The sequence below is a fragment of the Lethenteron reissneri genome, chromosome 4 (genome assembly GCF_015708825.2).
Source record: "Lethenteron reissneri isolate LAM-NWPU_2019-01 chromosome 4, ASM1570882v1, whole genome shotgun sequence".
In the NCBI taxonomy this organism is placed as follows: Eukaryota; Metazoa; Chordata; class Hyperoartia; order Petromyzontiformes; family Petromyzontidae; genus Lethenteron; species Lethenteron reissneri.
Window position 1 is genome coordinate 5,680,295 of NC_083782.1, and position 21,994 is coordinate 5,702,288.

The 21,994-nt window shown below is 53.8% G+C and overlaps 1 protein-coding gene across 1 annotated transcript in view; it reads right to left on the minus strand.

Moving 5' to 3' along the window:
* ZSWIM5 (zinc finger SWIM-type containing 5) overlaps positions 1–20,328 on the minus strand; it is a 99,032-nt gene extending 78,704 nt beyond the window's left edge. Inside the window, 2 exon segments of the mRNA XM_061562782.1 lie at positions 19,966–20,037; positions 20,040–20,328. Coding sequence (XP_061418766.1) covers positions 19,966–20,037; positions 20,040–20,328 — 361 coding nt within the window.
* Between the last annotated feature and the right edge of the window lie 1,666 nt (positions 20,329–21,994).

A 21,994-nucleotide genomic window follows, 5' to 3' on the forward strand; every position in this document is an offset into this window, starting at 1 on the left:
TGGGTGGGCGAGTGAGTGAATGGGTTGCTAGGTGAGCGAGTTAGTGGATTGGTGGGTGGGTGAGATAGTGGATTGGTGGGTGGGCGAGTGAGTGAATGGGTGGGTGGGTGAGCGAGTGAGTGAATGGGTGGGTGGGCGAGTGAGTGAATGGGTTGCTAGGTGACCGAGTTAGTGGATTGGTGGGTGGGTGAGTTAGTGGATTGGTGGGTGGGTGAGTGAGTGGATTGGTGGGTGGGTGAATGAATGGGTTGCTAGGTGTGCGTGTTTGTGGACTGGTGGGTGGGTGAGAGTGAATGGGTTGGTAAGCGAGTGAGTGAGCTGGTTAATGGTTGAATGTGTGGGTTGCGAGGTTAGCGAGTGGGTTTGTAGGTGGATGAGTCAGTGGTTGAATGGGCTGTTAGGTGAATGAGTTGGTGGATCAGTAAGCGAGTGAGCTTGCGAATGAGAGAGTGGGTTGGTTCGTCAGTGATTGAGTGGGTCGCGAGGTGAGCGAGTTGGTGGGTGGGTGAGTTGACTGAGTGAGTTGGTAGTTTAACAAGTGGGTTGGTTGCGAGTGCTCGGTTCACTTTGCAAACACAAAAAAACTAAACAAAGATGCTCCCGTATAGCCTTGAGCAAACTGTTGGGGCAAATGCTAAGCGAGCACTTTGCACACACGCACAGACACACAAGACAAAGATCCCCCGTGTAGCCTTAACAGACTGTGGGGCAAGTGCTGTTAGTGAGCACCCATGAAGGCCGGCACGGCGCACGACGGGGGTGGGTGGCCAGCACCACGCCTGACACACACGCAGGCCCGCACGCAGGCCCGCACAACAGGCCCGCACAACAGGCCCGCACACAGGCCCACACACAGGCCCACACACAGGCCCACACACAGGCCCGCACAACAGGCCCGCACACAGGCCCACACACAGGCCCACACACAGGCCCACACACAGGCACGTCTTCCGCCACAGCGACAGCTCGTCAAACCAAGCAATTCCCTACAGTCGGCGCACAATGGCGCAACAGCAGCAGCAGCACCGGGCCTTCACCACCACCTCTGCCGCCACCACCACCATCGGCCTTTCCCACGCTCCCCGAGCCTCCGCGTGCCGGCGGCCGGGTGGTTTCACTCCGCAGGGAGAGAAAACGCCGAGAGCGAACGCAACCCAACGCCCTCGGATTTTGGCACGGTCAATCCTCCCACCACCCCCACCCCACCTACCCCGGCTAACCCCCCCTCCCTCCCTTCCTCCAACACAACCCGCATCATCACCGCCACACAGCACCCCACCCCACCCCCCCAGTCTCACCGCAGAGCCGCACAGCTGTTCGGTCACGGGGGTGGGGGGGGGCTGGGGGTGGGGTTGGGGTGCCGGCGTGTGACGGTGCAAAAACAGAAACAAAAACAAGGAGGGAAACGTAAACAGAGGGAACCGCTCGCAGCAGGCCGGGGACAAAAACCAACGTGCACACGCAGGCATGCACACGCAGGCATGCACGCGATCCGCAGGCATGCACGCGACCCGCCGCCGCCACCACGGGCGCCGCCCGCCCGTAATTGAGTATCACGTTGCACGAGGAGGCCAGCCGATGCCAACGCCAACGAGACCGCGTCGATTTTCGTATCAGATTGTGCGTTCGGTTGAGGCGCAGGTGCAGCAGCAGCAGCGGCGGCGGCGGCAGCGGCAGGATCAGCCGCAGCAGCATCTCATCAGTGGCAATAGTAACAGAAACAGCGTCAATGGCATCAATAGTAGCAGCAGTTGCAGCAACAGCATCAGTCGCAGCAGCTGCAATAGCAGCAGCAAGCTTGGCAGCAGTAATAGCAGCAGCAGCAGGAGCAGCAGCAGAATCAGCATCAGAAACAGCAGCAATCAGTAGCAGCACCATCATCAGCAACAGCACCATCAGGAGCAGCAGCACCATCCACTGGAGAAGCAGCAGCGGCAGTCAAGGAGGGCAGACGGCATTCGGACCACGATAGCATCGACCGGGCCGCCGCTATCGCTTTGAACGTCGCCGCCTCTCACGTGCGTCTCATCGCCGAGTCACGTGCGTCCGGGTTGCGCTGCGAATTCGGAGGGGAGGTGGAGGAGGGTGGGGTTGAAGGTGGGGGGAAGGAGGGGGGCCAGCCAAGAGGAACTCTTTCGGTCCACCGCGTGACGCGACAGAGATCGGATAGAGAGGCGAGGAACGTGCACTTTTCCGGATGCTGTCTGAACTGCTCCGGCCAGAACCTGTTAATGTGCTGGACACGACTGGCTACCGACTGCTGGTAGGGGTGGCACTTCGCCTCACCAGCGAGAAAACCTGGGTTCGATTCCCGACCCGGGGCGCCTGTCTGTTGTGGAGTTTCTACGTTCTCTCTCGCACGGGATTCAGACTCCGAATAAATAACCCGGTCAAGCCAATCGGGTCTCTGTCACGGGTGCCTCGGACAGCAGACAAACACGGCAGCAAGCGTGATGCAAATTCATAAGTAAACACGATGTAAAAATGTGAAACCACACAACGGCATTGGGGTTGGCCAAACATCCAACTGCAGGAGAACCCTCTTGATAGAGAGCCTACACAGACTCAAGCGTAAATAAGTAACCGTAATTATACATGTCGTGTGGCAAGTTCATTCTCCTATACACGCGGGGGTTCCAAAGATCAACCGTTCCCCTAACCGTATCCCCCCCCCCACGCCACCTTCACGCCGTCTCGAACATTCCCCCACCGGTTGGACTCGGCACACATGCCGGAGGTCCGTCTCAAACGAACCACGCACGGGGCTCAAAGAAGCCAAAGGATCCCACGGGTGCCAAAAGTCCGGCCCTGTGATCCTCTTTCATCGACAGCGGATGCCAAGGTCCCCTTTATCCACTTTAAAACGATAAAAACTGCGAACTCTTCTTTGTTTGTTTACCACGTATCTTTGATTGTTTACCACGTAAGGCCCACTGAGCTATGTAGCTCTTTTTCAGAAGCGATGTGGCCATCACTAATGAGAGCTCAACGAAGTGGCTCATCGCGTGGAAATGCATAGCGATCCTAGATTTGAAGCTTTCGTGACTGCAAGAATTCATACTCTTAGATTTTTTCGGTAAAGTCACGTAGGTAAAAAATAAAAATGAAATAAAATAATAATTAATGAAATTAACTTAATTAAATCACGATGTTTCGGAGGCAACACAAGTCTCCGTCTTCAGGTGGGACCGTCACAGCCAAATTTACTGTATCACTTGATAGGGGTAGTAAGAGGTAGTGACAGGGGTAGTGATAGGGCTTTGGCTAGTGATTGGAGTCGGGGTAGTGATAGGGTTTGGATAGTGAGAGCAAAAGTAATAGAGGTAGAGATACGGGTAGTGATAGGGCTTTGGCTAGTGATAGGAGTCGGGATAGTGATAGGGGTAGTAAGAGGTAGTGACAGGGGTAGTGATAGGGCTTAGGGTAGACATCGCCGTAGCTGCATGGCAGGCGCAGGGAGCAGCAGTAGCAGAACGGGCTCGGGAGGAGAGACGGGATTTGAGGGAGGTGCGGAAGCTGCGGGTCGCGACAGCGAAGACGACTTCCCCGGTGTGATGCAGTGGGAGTTGGCTCCTGCAGTGGAGCGGAGCGAGAAAGAGGAAAAGGACCGAGGGAGCGAGACTGCGGTGCAGGCAGTGCCGGATTAAGCTAGTGCGGGGCCTGCAGCACAAATTTAGGGACCCTAAATTTAAGAAAAGAACACGCAAATATTAAAACGCAAAATTTTTAACTCGCATAGTAAAGTCATTCTATTTTTTCGTTTGCTATGCAGCCAGATAATACGGCAAATCGCTAACCTTAAACACCCAATCGTTCGTAAAAGTTGAAGGCGGTATAGTACTATAGTAATAGAGCAAGTGCAGAATCACTGAACCGGAATTGATAGCTTGAAAGCATTTAGCGCGGGGCCCTTGAAAGTGCGGGGCCCTTGAAAGTGCGGGGCCCGTAGTTACATATGTAGTAGCTACTTTTGCTACGAGGATAATTAATCTGGCACTGGGCGCAGGGCGAGGGAGACATCGGTCACCGTGGACCAAGTGGAAGCTGTCGTGGCGCGAACGAACACCGACGGGGCCACTGGCAAATGCACGTGGAAAAAGCGAAGTCTCAATTGTGCGTGGCGCTCGCTCGCGCGCCCTCCTCTCGACTAGTCAGCGTCGGTGTAAAAATGTCCGACAGCCGAGAATGTCGTTTACACTCTGTAGCGTGGTTACCGGTTACTCAGGATCACCCCCTCCCCTCCTCTTCTTCGCCGAGTCTATGCTCCCCCCCTCCCACCCCCTCTGGACGAGTGTGTGGAATGACTGCAATGCATTGTTCGACTCCGTGGAGCGCCCGGTGTAAAGTTTAAGGCCAAAACAGGAGGGAGGATTTTCTCCACAATTCTGGCTGTCGCCTGACGAGGCTGGATTTTGTTAGTTACCGGCTAAACTTCACGGCACGCGAATTGTAAATGTTGCAGCGGGTTTGCTCTTCAACACACGACCGGTTTAGCTGAACTCGTAACGAATTGGCACGTTTTGTTTCACGCGACAAAGCCTTTCTAATTGGCTGTGTCGGGTGGTGGCGAGTTTAACGACACGTTTATATTCACGCGATCCAACCTAAATAAATAACCTCTATTATGGGTAACGTTGAGCGATTGTCTCAAACTCCGCAGCGACTTCAGTTTCCGGGCAGGCGAATACAACCAGGGGGAGGCAAGGGCCTCGAAAATAACCAACTTGAATGTCGAGTTGGCACCTTAATCTACATAATACAAGATTTATGAATAATTTACAGCAATTTATCAATCCACTGGTGCATGAAGGTCTCCCCCATGTGGTTGTCAGTCATGAGGATTGTTTGACCATACTTCGCCTAAACCGGTCAGGTCAGCGAGGATTTTTTTTTCTACGTGGGGTTGGCACAGAACCGGCTCCGATGTCACTCTCCACTGCCGTGAGCCGTGGGCCGGGGATCAACCTCAGGCCCGCCGGGTTCAGAGCGGTGGTCATCTCCTATGAAGAGTCGCAGTGGTTACAAACGCACGCTGAAAATGTAGCGCCGTGAACAAAGTGAAATGTAAATGATGGTGATAATCATTTGTTGCCGCCATCATTCAATGCATGTATCATGATGGAAAGATATGGATATTATAATCGACGAATTACTGTACAAGTCCACAGCCACTACATTCACACTTGCAGCCACAGACAGCCGATGATGCAGAATCCCCCCCCCCGTTGACCCCCACCCTCCCCTCGATGCGGAACCGCTGACCCACACAGAACCTCCGACCCGTCTGATACAAAGCCCCCCGTCTCATTAGGCAGGGAGAATTAGCTTCGTGCATACACAACCACGCGCACGCAAACATGGCCTCACGCACAAACACAACCACACGCACGAATACGAAACGTGCGCGCCGACGAACAATAGTCAGCAAAAAAACTAAAAAAAAATCACGAACCCGCACATTGTCCACCGCGACGGAGGTAAATCGACCCTCCCGATCGATCGCTGGCAGCGGCTCCCCTTGTGCGCCGGTTTGCACCGGTTTTTGATTCGTCGACGCTTCGCCGTCCGATAGACACGAAGCTCGCCGGACGACGGTCGACTTGCAAAAAAAACGCGACGGGCCGGGACCCACCGCGGCTCTCCTGCCGGAGATGCTCAAACCACGCCATGGGCGCGCACCGACTCGAAGGCCGCAACTCCATCTCTCTCTCTACTTCCAGGGCCTCCGTTGAAGCGACGCCGGAAAAAACTATTGCGGCGTTTTCGTGTTGCGGAACTCCGCAACAACAACGCGCAAATAAACAAACGACGGCAAGAAGGGGGAAATACATCGCCGGGGTTCCTACACGGCCAGCGAAGCTCCACCTGCTCGGTAGGCCGGCGGCATCGGCCTCCAAAGCGGGGCGGGCGGGAATGTGCCGCGCAAGCAAGGACCCAACGCGACGCGAGAGCGGGACCTTGACTGTTGGGGTGTCGCCCCCAGTAACAACCGCACTGGATCTGTCAGTGAGCAGAAAGTGTTGTGGCGGGGCGAGGTTTTTGCGGTGCTATCAGCAGCTGTGGCCGCGGTGACCTCTCGCCCTTGGCATAGAGACGCACGGTCACCGACTGGGCCTCGGTCCGGGCTCGCGGCAACTCAAAGATTGTCCTCGCCGTCATGCACGAGCCTTCACGGACTCACGCCCCTGCCTCCCTCTCAACTCATTCTACTCCCCTCCACGCACTCTCCTACCTCTCTCCACTCCACTCACTCTCCCCGCTCATCTCACTCTACATCCCTCCATGCACTCTCCTACCTCTCCCCACTCATCTCACGGTGGCCGCCCATCCAAGCACGGTGCAGGCTCAACCCCTGCTTAGCTTCCGAGGCCTGCCAAACTCCGCTGCGTTCCGGGAGATTTGGTCAAAAGGCAGCGACCATGAATAAGGTGGTGGAGCGGTGGCGCAGTGGTTGGCGCACTGTGCCACTGCATTAAATTGCCGCCCATGGCTAACATCAGTGGCGAGTAACATGTTACTCAATCCAACCCTGGGTCTCCTCATTACGCAATCATTCACCAACCGGCCTGGTGACGTGTGGTCAAGCAACAGGCACGGCTTGGGCCTCGGCCTTCATCCAGTGGTGGGATTGACAAAGGGCTCTCGCAAATGTGTGTAATGCAGAAAAAATAGACATGTATTTGCATGATAAAACCAGACCCCCAAGGTCAATAATATTAAACAAACGTTTGATCGTTGCAACGCGACATAAAGGGTAGGAGCGTGGTGGGGGGGGGGGGCACGGGCTTTGCGTTTCTTAGAGATCGTCAGCAAGCTGTGGCACAACGGGGAGCCGACGTGTTCACGAACGCAAACAGTGACGTGTGACGCAGACGTGGCTCGGCACAATGCAAAACATGGCAGGCACGTGCAAACGATTGGTACCAAAACGCACGCACACACGAGACAAAGATGCCTCGTGTATCCAGGACACAGGCTGCTGGGGCAAGTGTCGTTCGCGAGTGCCGACCGACGGCCCGCATGGTACGTGTGGGGGGTGGTGGTGCGGGAGGCACCACGCCAGAACGCCTTTGTATCCCCGTTTCAGTTGTGCACACACAAAGACAAGGATCGCCCGTGTAGCCTTAACAGACTGTTTGGGGCAAGCGCTGTTAGCGAGCACCTATGAAGGCCGGAACGGCACACGAGGGGGTGGGTGGCCAACACCACGCCCGGCTGCCTTTGTCTCCCTAGTGGCGATATTTACACACCTCAGTAAGTACTCATTTGAGACAGTCAACCTAGGGTTCAGATAATCGTCACTGTTGTTGGCCACAAGTGAGAATAAAACTCGGGTCGCCGGGTTCGCAGCGCGCTAACCACGACGCTACCGCTCCCCACACACACACCACACACCCCACCAGTTGACACTTCTACGGCAATGTTCATGCCTACCCAGACCAGTCACAAACATGGCCACCCGAGTTCGACCCCTGCTCACGGTTAAAGCCAGTGACGGATATCTGGACTTGTCCTGGGCCTCCCCGAGGTTGACTCGGCCTTCAATGAGTATTTGGGGTTAACAAAGGCGGCCTTCATAGGTGCTCACTTACCAGCACTTGCCCCAACAGTCTGTTGAGGCTATACGGGGGAACATTTGTTTTTTGTATGCAGTGGGAAGCGGTAGTGTAGGCGTTAGTACGCTGCGCTACGAATACGGTGACCAGAGTTCCATTTCGATTTAAAGCTTTCGTGACTGCAGGGATTCATCTTCTTGGTTCTTTCGGTAAAGTCACGTAGAAGGAAAATAATAAAAATCAAACATAATCAAATAAAATTCTCACTAGAGAATTTTATTTCATTATGTTTTATTTTTAGAGAGAAAACAGAGTTACATTTTCACTCACGGCCAACACCAGTGACGATTACCTGAACAGGTCCTGCCCCCCCCCCACCCGAGATCAACTGGGCCCGAAATGAGAACCTGGTGTGGTGTGTGGTAAAATATCGGCACCCACAGCCTCGGTGCGCCGCAGCCGGCCTTCATAGGTGCCACTAGCCAACAACAACACTTGCCCCAACAGTCTGTTACGGCTGTACAGGTGATCTTTATCTTTGTATTTATGCGTATGTGCGTGCTCGCCGCCCGCGAGTTGCGAAATCGCCGCGCGCACTTTGACACGCCGCCGTCGCACGTGCGATTAGCACGGTAAACTACGTACGGTGTGAAAGAAGTTCAACACACGGTACGTGTGTGTAACAAGCGTCTCAGATCGCAGCGGCAATCACGTCCATAATTGATGTCTGGTTTGGGCCACGTGCGGACCGCCCGATGTGGTGTACGAGCGTCAAACGCGCCAAATGCTGTCGCGGCAGCCCAACCCGTAAGCCGATTGGCATCTCTCACAACCAAATTAGCAAATTGGAGAAGCGACGATCCGCCTAGCAACTTGCTCTAAGCAACTTCAGGAAACGTCCGAAAGGTCGGGATAAAATCCGGCAAGGTCGGAATGATCGTTTACGCGTGCCGATCCAAAGATCAATCAGGAATCGTAATATCGGCGACGAATACCCAAAGGCGATAAGAGAACCATTACATCGTCACCATTTGTGATTAGCGTCACGTTAAGAAGTTACGTTGCAATTATGAATCCACGTTGCTCCGTTGTTGTTGTTGTGTTGTTGTTTTAGCGTTGTTGTGTTGTTGTGTTGTTGTTCCGCTGTATCAACAAGCGGAGCTTCACATTCGTGCGGTCACAGGGAGGGGGGGTAAGGCTCCCCCCCCTCCCAGCGCCTCCAAATCCCCCGCCCCCGCATTACAAAGAGCGTCTCACGAACCAGCAACTACTGCTCCCGAGAGCGCTCCAATCATTCGATAATCCAATAATCACGAGAGAGACACGAGAGCGCGCAGGGAGGCGAGGAGGGCCGGAGTAGTCGGAGGAGGAGTGAAACTCAGGGCACACAATCCCCCCCCCCCACCGCCCCCCACCAACCCCCCCCCCCCACCGCCCCCCACCACCCCCCCCCAGCTCACCCTGGCCACGGCATAACGAAGCGGTCGATGAAGGTAATTGTGCTGTTAATGCTGCCCTCATACAGACTCTAACCCAGGGTTCAGGTTGGAGCTGGGGTTAGGGTTCAGGGTTCGGGGATTTAGCTTAAGAGGCATGGGGGGGGGGGTGGTGAGGTGGGGGGGGTTAGGGTTTCAGATCTAAGGAGCAGGACACTTGGACGAAAAGACCAGGAGGCTGAATCTTGATTTGAAGCTTTCGTGACTGCACGAATCCATACTTGTTGATGCCGGTAGTAAGATGAGGCCCCCCCGCCCCAACTCGCCCTGCCCCCCAATGCTCTCGGCACCACTTGTCAACATCCTGAACCTCCCGGCACCTCCCTGCCAATCCCCCGCACTCTAAACTCAACTATTTTTATTATTTTACGAGGTGAGGTCCACCGAGCGCTTAGCTTCGCTGTCATACATAGCAGTAGCCAAAGACTCTAAAATGCCGGTTGGCTCTCAATGTGGAGGGGAAAACCGGAGGGAACAGGGAAAAATCCACGAGACCACGGGGAGAGTGAGAGAGATACGGAAACTCCAAATATACAGCAGCAGCAGGCGTCAGGATCGGGATCAAACAGACGACCTCCTGTAGACCAGGCGAGGTAGTTAACATCTCCTAGCCACCGCGGCGGCCACAAGCGACCTGGCCACCTACCCCCCCTTCACTGGCAGTGCCCGGCCTTGGCCTGCACTCCCTTTTGATGCCCGGTGTCCCTCTCCAATCCCCCTGCACTTCCCTGCACTTCCCTGCACCCAGCCCTGACTCCCTGTACCTCCCCACTCACTCCCCACACCCTGGCCGCGCTCGGGTGCATGCGTTTGCGTGTGTGCATGTGCGCCCGTGAGTGCGTGCACGTGTGCATGTATGTGCGTCTTTGTATCCGTGGGTTTGCGTGTATGTAGGGGCATGTGCGTGCAGGTGGGTTTGCGTGTATGTAGGTGCGTGTGCGCGTGGGTTTGCATGCAGGTGGGTTTGTGTATGCAAGTGAAGTGTGTTTGAGCGCGTTTGCGTGTATGTAGGTGCACGCATGCATTTGTCTCCATTGCGTTCCATTCGTTTAATGCCCCGTGTTGAATTCAACACGAAAAAAACGAGAAGAGGTGGAGAGAAAAGGGACCTGGGGGAGGGAGATACAGCAACCCGCACCCCACCCACCCACCCGACCCCATCGCATGCCTCTTTTTTTTGTACATTCAATTCAAAAGGCAGCTCTCGCGGAGCACAAGCAACTGGGAAGCCGGTTATTGTGCAAAGAGAATTCTCCTCTTTTAGAGAACGTACAAAAAAAACCGAGGGGGGGGGGGGGAGATAGAGAGAAAGAGAGAGAGAAAGGGAGAGCGAGCGGGAGAGCGAGAGAGGAAAAGGCGGAGGGGGGGGTGAACATGCAGGAAGGCAGTGCGCATTATAAACACGGCACGAAGGGGGGGGGGGATGGAGACGCAGGGATTGGGGGGGGCGTGCAGTAAGGGGGTTGGGGGGGGTCAGTGCGGGAGCCGGGGTAGAGAAGAAAAAGGAACGGGGGTTTAAACTGGGCATGCATCTTAGAGGCTTGTTGTTCGTAAAGCCGCCGCTTTAATTGAGACGCAACGCGAAAAACTCTTGCAGCGGCACGTACGGCGCCGGGGGGGGGGGTGCGACTCATCCGGTGATCGCTTTTGCGAGAAGTGGAGATGGTGGCGGCGGCGACGACGACGGTGGGAAGAGGGAAAAAGCGAAGAGGCGATGACGATGGTGGGAAGAGATGCGAAGGAGGGAGGTGATGACGAAAGGGGGAAGAGAGGTGCCGCGGAGGTGAAGAGATACGTGGGATGTGGAGGGATGAGAAGAGGTGGTGATGGAGGGGCAAGATGAAATACATGAATAGGTGACTGATGATGACGATGATGGGAAGAGACGAGAAGGAGGGAGGTGATGACGAAAGGGGGAAGAAAGGTGCCGCGGAGGTGAAGAGATACGTGGGATGTGGAGGGATGAGAAGAGGTGGCGATGGAGGGGCAAGATGAAATACATGAATAGGTGACTGATGATGACGATGATGATGGAAGAGGAGAGACGTGAAGAAGAGAGGCATGACGGGGGAGGAAAGATGTGCAAGAGGCAACAATGATGGTGGCGGGCAGGAAGAGACTGTGAGGCCGGCAGAAGAGTTACAGATCGAGAGTGCAGTGTGCCGGCGACGCCAGCTTGAGGTGTGCGGTGTCAGGAGGAGTAATATTTGGGTAGGAGATATTAATAGTCGGTGCGTCCACCACCACCACCACCCTCGCAGAGTCTCAGCGACTCCCGCTACACGTTGCCGTGGTCGGCACGGCAAAAATAAAGCTGGCGATGCTGATGAAAGCCAAACGCGGCGTAAGATTCTGACCCAAAACCAAACACCGGGCCTTGATGTGCTGCCCCCGACAATACACACCACGTGACAACACCACCTATCATCGTGCTGCTGTCAAACCCCAATAGTTTCAAATGTGTGGTGGCCCTCTCAATGATGGTGTCTTATGGGCGAAAGTGCCCCCCCACCCACCGCCTCTGAAAATTAGTGAAGAACACTGCACTAGACCTAGCCACAAGACACACTTTCCCAACCCTACCCCTGTTAATCATGATGCTACCCCTGTACCAAACAAACTAAGCCTAGCGCTGCCGCTACCCGTTCAAGACAGGCTAACCCTGATGCTGACCCTGTACTTCGCACACGAGGCCTATCCAGAACTCTACCCCTGTTCCTGACACACTTACTCTACACCTCTCAACCTGACACCCTACCCTTTACCATAACCGACGCCTGTATCTGCAACGTAAGCTCTACTACTGACCCCTTCCATAGCCCCGTTCCAGACACTCCAGGCCCAACTCTGGCCCATACCCCTGACCCGAACCCTTACCTCTGTACCCTGAAACAGCTGCCCCCAACCCAAATCCAAACCCTTGACTGTAACCTCACCCATAACCTTACCCCTTACTCCTGTTCCTGACAGCAGCCCTACACCCCGACCCCCTAACTCTACTCTCCCCGTTGGTGACGTACGCATAGCCAGGCCTAGTCCCTAACCCCTGACAACCCTTGACCCCTAACTCCTCGCGGCCATCGCGCATTCCTTCCTCGGGTCGCCGCCACCACCACCGCCCCCCCCTGCCGAACACAATCGGCCGAAAAATCTGCCTCCGCCATTCGCTTCATTCTCACCACTGCACGGCGGCCGCCGTGGCCGAGAGACAACAACGGTCATGGGGGGCGACGACGACGCGCCAGCGAGAGCAACGCCACAATGTCAACGTCGCCGGTGTGCGGAGGTCACGGGGAGGTGCCGCCCGCCACCGCCGCTCTCGCCGATTGCGATGTGGCGACGATGTGGGGGGGGGGGGGGGGGTCTCTCGGTTGTTTTTTTTATGCGCAAAAACCGCGGGCCCCCCCCCCCCCACCTCTCTCTCTCCGTCTTTATTGTTACGAGAACCGTGCGGGAGTCGGGAATCGTCCTCGCTTCTGTGCCGCCCCGGTGTACGATCGCCATCGCCGCCGCCGCCGCCCACCATCATCATCATCAGCAGCAGCAGGCGTAACGGTGGAAGCAGCAGCGGTAGCAGCAGCATATGCGGCATGTGATAAGTAGCAGAGGCTTCGACCAGTAGAGTCGGCAGAGACCGTCAACATCGGCAAGGGTAGCGGCGGCGATCGCAACTGTCAACAATAGCATCGTCAGCAGCATCGGCTGCAGCAACAGCAGCAGGCAAACACGGCACCAATATCACTCACGAGCACTAGCACAAAAAATCAGCAGCATAGGTGCACTCAACAGCTGTATCGACAAGGGTAGCATCAGCCCCAACTATGGCAACACAAAGAACCATCAACAAGAGAAACAGCAGCATCAGCATCCTACCACATTGGCTACATCAACATCAGGATCAATAATCATCAACAGCAACAGCTGCATCAAGGAAATCAGCAGCAGCATCATCATCAGCAGACACGATATCATAATCAGCACATTCAGCAGGATAGGAACATCAACGTCACAGCCATCACCACCATCAACAACAGTACGTCGTCACCATCAACAATTCCGAACCATCATCATTCATCGACATCAACCATGCTAACAACAACTATAGTGGCTCTTATCAAGAACACCATCAACAATAGCAGGGGAAATAAAGCCATAAACACCATCGAGAACACCAGAATAAGTGACGCAACTGCATGCATCATCAACAGGGGCATGAACTATGACCAATAACCTAATCAACGTCATCATGACCACCACCAATAGCATCACACCAAAAGTGAATAACCACAACCTTCACCACCACTCCAACCTTCACCACCAAAGCGCACCACGCACGAACACTCACCATCACCGACACCGCACACACCTACCACCACCACCAATCGCATCACCACACACGAATACTCTAACCATCACCACCACTACCACTCTAAGCATCACCACCGTTAACAGCACCACGCATGAACACACTAACCACCAACCACTCTGACCATCAACACCAACAGCATCACCCACACATGAAAACACTAACCAGCACTACCACTCCTACCATCACCATCAAATAGCATCACCACACATGAATATACTAACCACCACCAACCACTCCGAACATCACCATCCAATAGCATCACCACACATGAACACATTTACCGTTACCACCACTCCTTACTGATGCCATCACCTCCAAAAAAATACCACCATAACCACCAACATCAACACTACAACCATCGCCAGTAACGCCATCACCACCGCTACAACCACGTCACCACCACAACTACGTATCTAACATCATCACCACCAACACTACATAAACTACCACTATCTCTACAATGATCACCATCATCAACCACTGCCAACATCATCATCATCCCCCAATGCCATAAACTATAGTGACCTACAATCACCACCACCACTAACGTCAATATCACTCTCCCATCATCACCACCACCAACACTACCATCACAATTGCTACCACCACAACCACGGCCTCCAACAACAGTACAATTAAGACCATTATCACTGCCACGGTCAGTCGACTCGTACCCATCGCTGCCACCAAAACCATCATCAACCCAAACAACAGAAGCATAAACAACCAGCATGAGCAGTAGCGGCAGGATAGCATCCACCATCATCGCCACAACCACCACCACCATCCCCCCACCCCCATCATCACCACCACAACCACCCCCCTCATCACCAGCAGCAGCAGAAAAGCACCCCCCCCCCATCACCACCACCATCATCAGTAGTGTAGCGACCATCACCACCACAACCACCACCCCCATAATGATCACCACCATCAGCAGCAGTATAGCAACCACCACCATCACCACCACCATCCTCAGCAGTATAGCAACCATCACCACCACCACCCCCATCATGATCACCACCATCAGCAGCAGTATAACAACCACCATCATCACCACCACCCCCATCACCACCATCATCCTCAGCAGTATAGCGACCATCACCACCACAACCACGACCCCCATCATGATCACCACCATCAGCAGCAGTATAACAACCACCATCATCACCACCACCCCCCATCACCACCACCATCCTCAGCAGTATAGCGACCATCACCACCACAACCACCACCCCCACATACATCACCACCACCATCCTCAGCAGTATAGCGACCATCACCACCACAACCACCAACCCCCATCATGATCACCACCATCAGCAGCAGTATAGCAACAACCATCATCACCAGCACACCCCATCACCACCACCATCCTCAGCAGTATAGCAACCACCATCATCACCACCACCATCCTCAGTAGCATAGCGACCATCACCACCACAACCACCACCCCCATCATGATCACCACCATCAGCAGCAGTATAGCAACCACCATCATCACCACCACCCCCCCCATCACCACCACCATCCTCAGCAGTATAGCGACCATCACCACCACCACCCCCACATACATCACCACCACCACCATCATCAGCAGCAGCAGCCCGGAGTGCCAGGCCCACCCTCGGGTGTTCATTACGCGACCAGCAGACAAAGGGATCGCGTTATCCGCCGAGCCTAGCCTAGCCTCCTCGCCAGGAGCCCCCCCTTCTCTCGAGCCACGCCGTGAAACAAGACCCCGACAGGCCCCTGGCCATTACACAGACAGACACACACGCAGATAGATAAGAGAGCAAGAGAGAGAGAGAAGTCACACACACAGAGACACACAAAGAGAGAGAGACACGCACAGAGATGGAGAAAGGCACACGCACAGAGACAGACACACACGAGATACCACATAACAGACAGACACAAAACACACACACAGATTGCGAGACACAGACACACACACAGAGACACACACACAGAGGTACAAGCAGAGAGAGATACGCACATCGACACAGAGACAAACATAGCAGCGACAGCCGCACATATACACAGTATCAACAAAGACCCCCCTCCCCATGTAGCCTCAACAGACTGTAGGGGCAAGTGCTGTCAGCGAGCACCTATGAAGGCCGGCACGGTACACGAGGGGGTGGGAGGCCAGCCGCCTTTGTCTCCCCAGTGGCGATGTTTACTACACACCACACCAGGTACTCATTTGAGGCCGAGTCGACCTAGGGGAGGCCCAGGACCGGTTCATATGAATAGTCGCTGATGTTGGTGGCCGTGAGTGGGAATTGAACTCGGGTGGCCGGGTTCACAGCACTCACCGCTGCCCCACCGCTCCCCATGTAAACACAGAGACAGGTACACAAGGAACACAGGAGCAGACACAATAAACACAAAGACACACACACGTTGTGTTATCTATGTACTCTACCCGTGCCATGAACCAAGACCTAGGCCGCTGTGATCATTGCAGAGAGAGTGATATAACACAGGCAGACAGACACACGTACAGACACACTCACAGAAACACATACAGTACAAAGACAAAGATGCCCCGGATAGCCTTAACAAACTGTGTGTGTGTACAAAGCCACAGAAAATACAAGACAAAGACCCACACACACACACAAGAGACACGGACAAAGCACACGGACAGTAACGCAAGCACAGAGACAAAGACACACACACACACGGGCTCCATCGCAGAGAAGGCGATGAAGAGGTGGGGAGGTGTGTGGGTAGGATTAGCAGCGGCAGCGGATTATGGAGGTGATGCAGATAGGAGAATCAATATGAGCAGGAGGACAGTGTACGAGGTTGTAGGAAGGTGTTAGATGAGGTGGGCAAGGTACGCTAATAAGGATGAGATTTTGTAAAATCGTAGATGGATGAGGCGAAGGAGGAGGTATGGGGCAGGCTTTAGCAGCAGGATGATGAGGAGGTGTAGATGTCAAAGAGATGTAGAAGGGATATACCCTCTCTCTGTATAGAATGAGGTGGTAACAGCAGATGCCGAAGGATGTGTGTACATGGCGGAGAAGAGGAGGTGGTGGTGGTAGTGTGTGTTGCAAGTGGAGAAGAGGTGGTGGTGGTGTGAGTGTAGATGGAGGAGGTGGTGGTGTGAGTGTAGATAGAGGAGGTGGTGGTGTGAGTGTAGATAGAGGAGGTGGTGGTGTGAGTGTAGATAGAGGAGGTGGTGGTGTGAGTGTAGATAGAGGAGGTGGTGGTGTGAGTGTAGATGGAGGAGGTGGTGGTGTGAGTGTAGATGGAGGTGGTGGTGGTGAGTGTAGATGGAGGTGGTGGTGGTGTGAGTGTAGATGGAGGTGGTGGTGGTGTGGGTGAGTGTAGATGGAGGTGGTGTGAGTGTAGATGGAGGTGGTGGTTTGTGAGTGTAGATGGAGGGTGGTGGTGCGAGTGTAGATGGAGGGAGGTGGTGGTTGTGAATGTAGATGGAGGTGGTGGTGGTGCGAGTGTAGATGGAGGTGGTGGTGTGGGGTGAGTGTAGATGGAGGTGGTGTGAGTGTAGATGGCGGTGGTAGGAGGTGGTGGTGTGAGTGTAGATGGAGGTGGGTGGTGTGAGTGTAGATGGAGGGGTGGTGGTTGTGAGTGTAGATGGAGGTGGTGGTGGTGTGAGTGTAGATGGAGGTGGTGGTGTGAGTGTAGATGGAGGTGGTGGTTGTGAGTGTAGATGGAGGAGGGTGGTGGTGTGAGTGTAGATGGAGGTGGTGGTGGTGTGAGTGTAGATGGAGGTGGTGGTGGTGTGAGTGTAGATGGAGGCGGTGGTGGTGTGAGTGTAGATGGAGGAGGTGGTGGTGTGAGTGTAGATGGAGGAGGTGGTGGAGTGAGTGTAGATGGAGGTGGTGGTGGTGTGAGTGTAGATGGAGGTGGTGGTAGGAGGGGGGTGTAGATGGAGGTGGTGTGAGTGTAGATGGTGGTGGTGTTAGTGTAGATGGAGGTTGTGTGAGTGTAGATGGAGGAGGTGGTAGGGGGGGGTGTAGATGGAGGTGGTGGTAGGAGGGGGGTGTAGATGAAGGAGGTGGTAGGAGGGGTGTAGATGGAGGAGGTGGTAGGAGGGGTGTAGATGAAGGAGGTGGTAGGAGGGGTGTAGATGGAAGTGGTGGTGTTAGTGTTAGTGTAGATGGAGATGGTGGTGGTGTTTGTGTAGATGTAGATGGTGGTGTTAGTGTTAGTGTAGATGGAGATGGTGGTGGGTGTTAGTGTAGATGGAGATGGTGGTGTTAGTGTTAGTGTAGATGGAGATGGTGGTGGTGTTAGTGTAGATGTAGATGGTGGTGGTGTTAGTGTAGATGGAGGTGGTGGTGTTAGTGTAGATGGAGGTGGTGGTGTTAGTGTTAGTGTAGATGGAGATGGTGGTGGTGTTAGTGTAGATGGAGGTGGTGGTGGTGGTGTTAGTGTAGATGTAGATGGTGGTGGTGTTAGTGTAGATGGAGATGGTGGTGGTGTTAGTGTAGATGTAGATGTTGGTGGTGTTAGTGTAGATGGAGGTGGTGGTGGTGTTAGTGTAGATGTAGATGGTGGTGGTGTTAGTGTAGATGGAGATGGCGGTGGTGTTAGTGTAGATGGAGGTGGTGGTGGTGTTAGTGTAGATGGAGGTGGTGGTGGTGTTAGTGTAGATGTAGATGGTGGTGGTGTTAGTGTAGATGTAGATGTTGGTGGTGTTAGTGTAGATGGAGGTGGTGGTGGTGTTAGTGTAGATGGAGGTGGTGGTGGTGTTAGTGTAGATGGAGATGGCGGTGGTGTTAGTGTAGATGGAGGTGGTGGTGGTGTTAGTGTAGATGGAGGTGGTGGTGGTGTTAGTGTAGATGGAGGTGGTGGTGGTGTTAGTGTAGATGGAGGTGGTGGTGGTGTTAGTGTAGATGGAGATGCTGGTGGTGTTAGTGTAGATGGAGATGGCGGTGGTGTTAGTGTAGATGGAGATGGCGGTGGTGTTAGTGTAGATGTAGATGGTGGTGTTAGTGTAGATGTAGATGGTGGTGGTGTTAGTGTAGATGGAGATGGTGGTGGTGTTAGTGTAGATGTAGATGTTGGTGGTGTTAGTGTAGATGTAGATGGTGGTGGTGTTAGTGTAGATGTAGATGGTGGTGGTGTTAGTGTAGATGGAGATGGCGGTGGTGTTAGTGTAGATGGAGATGGTGGTGGTGTTAGTGTAGATGGAGGTGGTGGTGGTGTTAGTGTAGATGGAGATGGCGGTGGTGTTAGTGTAGATGGAGATGCTGGTGGTGTTAGTGTAGATGGAGGTGGTGGTGGTGTTAATGTAGATGTAGATGGTGGTGGTGTTAGTGTAGATGGAGATGCTGGTGGTGTTAGTGTAGATGGAGATGCTGGTGGTGTTAGTGTAGATGTAGATGGTGGTGGTGTTAGTGTAGATGGAGATGGTGGTGGTGTTAGTGTAGATGGAGATGGTGGTGGTGTTAGTGTAGATGGAGATGGTGGTGGTGTTAGTGTAGATGTAGATGGTGGTGGTGTTAGTGTAGATGGAGGTGGTGGTGGTAGGAGGGGGTGTAGATGGAGGAGGAGGGATGGAGGGGAGGGGAGACCGGAAGGGCACGCGTGAGCAGCTGAGCGGGGGTGGAAACCCGGTTAAACCCCCAACACACACAATACACACATTACACACACACTACACACACACAATACACACATTACACACACACATTACACACACATACAAAATACACACGCGTGTACACAAAACACATACATCGTCACAACACAACACACACAACATAATACAACACGCGATACAGAATACATACGGACAATACAATAGGCAGAAACATACAATGCGCAAAAATGCACACGCAACACGCACACGCAACACAATATACACACACGAGACGAACTGCACACACACGTACAAACACACACACACACAGTACGGTACGTACAAAGCTTCGATTCCCCCCATTGCCTTAAAGCAAGCGCACACAGTACATACACATACAGTATACTAACACACACACTGTACAAAGACAAAGATCCCCCGTGTAGCCTGAACAGACTGTAGGAGCAAGTGCTGTTAGCGAGCACCTATGAAGGCCGACACGGCACACGAATGTGGTGGGTGGACAACACCACGCCCGGCCGCCTTTGTCTCCCCAGTGGCGATGTTTACACAACGCACTTAGATACACATTTGAGGCCGAGTCGACACACACATCATATCATATCCACAACACACACACACCAAACGGCATATACACACACACACCAAACGTCATATACACACACACACGACGCTAGCTTCCACCGCCTTTGGGAGGCCCAGGTCATGGAACGTCAGGTCAAGTGCACGTCACATCACCACCAAAGGGGGGCGGCCTCAGCATTCTGTGGTCCGGCATCGTTCTCCGGCTTACGTGGGATCGGCGTCTCTCCTCGTCGACTCACGACCCGGAGACACCACACACACACGCATGGCCAGGTCAAGTAGGGCGACGCCACACAGAGTCCAGGGTCAGGTCAATCGGTCATCACAGGTCACTCCCCACCCCCACCACTCTCCTCCTCACTCTCGACTCACCGACTTGCAGTACGTTATCCACGCATCCGCCTTCAAGAAGTCGCACGCCGCGATTGAAGGGCAGCTTGCTTCCTCCTCGCCGTCCTCGGCCGAGCACTCGAGCGACGAGTACATGCACACCTCGCGTTCGCTGCGAGGAAACGACCAGAACACGATCCGCCTCTGCACGGGCTCAGGAATATGCGTGAAACGCTCCTCGACGCGCTGGAACGGCCACTTCTCGGCCACCCGCTTGGCGCTCAGATCCAGCAGCGACTCGGGACTGTGGCCGGCGCCCGACGCCGCGGTCCTGCGCGGTGAGAGAGGCGCCGGGAAGGGCCGACAGCACGGCCGCTTCGCGGGAGGCTCCGAGCGCTCCGCCATGCTGCCTCGCTCTGAACCCGTCCGCACGGAAGCGAAGCGGCTCAAGGCGACGCCCCGCCCCCCAACAACGATGCCCCGCCCCCCAACCACGATGCCCCGCCCCCCAACCACGATGCCCCGCCCCCCAACAACGATGCCCCGCCCCCCAATAACGACGCCCCGCCCCCCAACCACGATGCCCCGCCCCCCAACCACGATGCCCCGCCCCCCAACCACGATGCCCCGCCCCCCAACAACGATGCCCCGCCCCCCAACAACGATGCCCCGCCCCCTAATTGTGGACACGCCCTCTCCCCCCTTTAATGGACACGCCCTCCCTCCCCCCTTTAAATGGACACGCCCCCCCCCCCCACATTTTCCCCCACCTCCCCCCCCCACCTTCACGGTGGACACCACGCTACCCTACCCCCACCACCCCCACCTCTGCAGTGGACACTGCGCGCGCCCTCCCCTATGCGGTGGAAACCTCCCCCCCAGCCCCTCCCCCAGCCCCCCCCAGCCCCTCCCCCAGCCCCCACCTCACAGCCTTAGTCACGCCTACTAGCTAGCCACACCCATCTATGGACTCCGTTCCGCTTAATCAAATTTGTAAATGAGAAACCCGAATCATAACAGAATAACAAAACTAATTTAGAATACTGTGTATAATAAGCGATGTTCTGGGCGATAAGCACTTTGTGCTGCGCAGGACCGTAACACTAAAACGTCGTCCGTTTATTTATATTTTAGTTTTTTTTTAAAGGCCACGCACGGTTTTTGTTGTTGTTGACAAACGTGTTTTGTTGAGTTTGTTGTTAGTTATGCCAGGGCACCAGTGTCAACGCAGCAGCAGCATCATCATCTCCAGGTCATGTCTAACAGGAGAATAGTGCAGGCCGGAAAACGGAGGTTTAAACAACGCGCAGGGAAACGTGGACACAAAGCTGTCAGCAAAATGGGACCTAGTTTCTATTGCCAGAAAGGGTAAATTAACCTCTTCTTATTTTGCCTTTTCGCATTACGCAAAAAAAAAAACCCATCGGCAGTTTTGAGATCACCATCAAAATAAATGTAAAGTTTTTTTATCAATAAGTAATTTTACATTTAATATGAATTCAGCGCTATGAAGAAGGACCATTGCCCCCGAAACGAAACCTCATTTATACTTCAGTGCCGTTGACAGGTTTATTGACAAATGTGTTCAGCTTTCGTCGTGTTAACTACGGCTTGGTGCAGCAGCAGCAGCAGCACCAACACAATCTATCCAAATGTACATAAAAAAAACAAGCTTTAAACCAATCCAATCACGTGACAGAGGAGTAAGTGCTAGATTTGAAGCTTTCGTGACTGCAAGGATTCATATTCTTAGGTTTTTTCGGTAAAGTCACGTAGGTAAAAAATTCAAATTAATAAAAGTAAAATAAAAATAAAAGAATATAAAATAATATAATATAATAATTAAATAATTCCCTTTTTTTACCTACGTGACTTTACCGAAAAAAAACCTAAGAATATGAATCCTTGCAGTCACGAAAGCTTCAAATCTAGAATCTTTTGAGTTTCCCCCACACTCAAGAGAGAGACGCAAATTAGTACAACTTGCATAACCAGGGTTAGCCCACTGCTGGATAAATAACTCTTCCCCCCTCTCCTCCACATCCACAATCTACCATCTCGCACTACACTG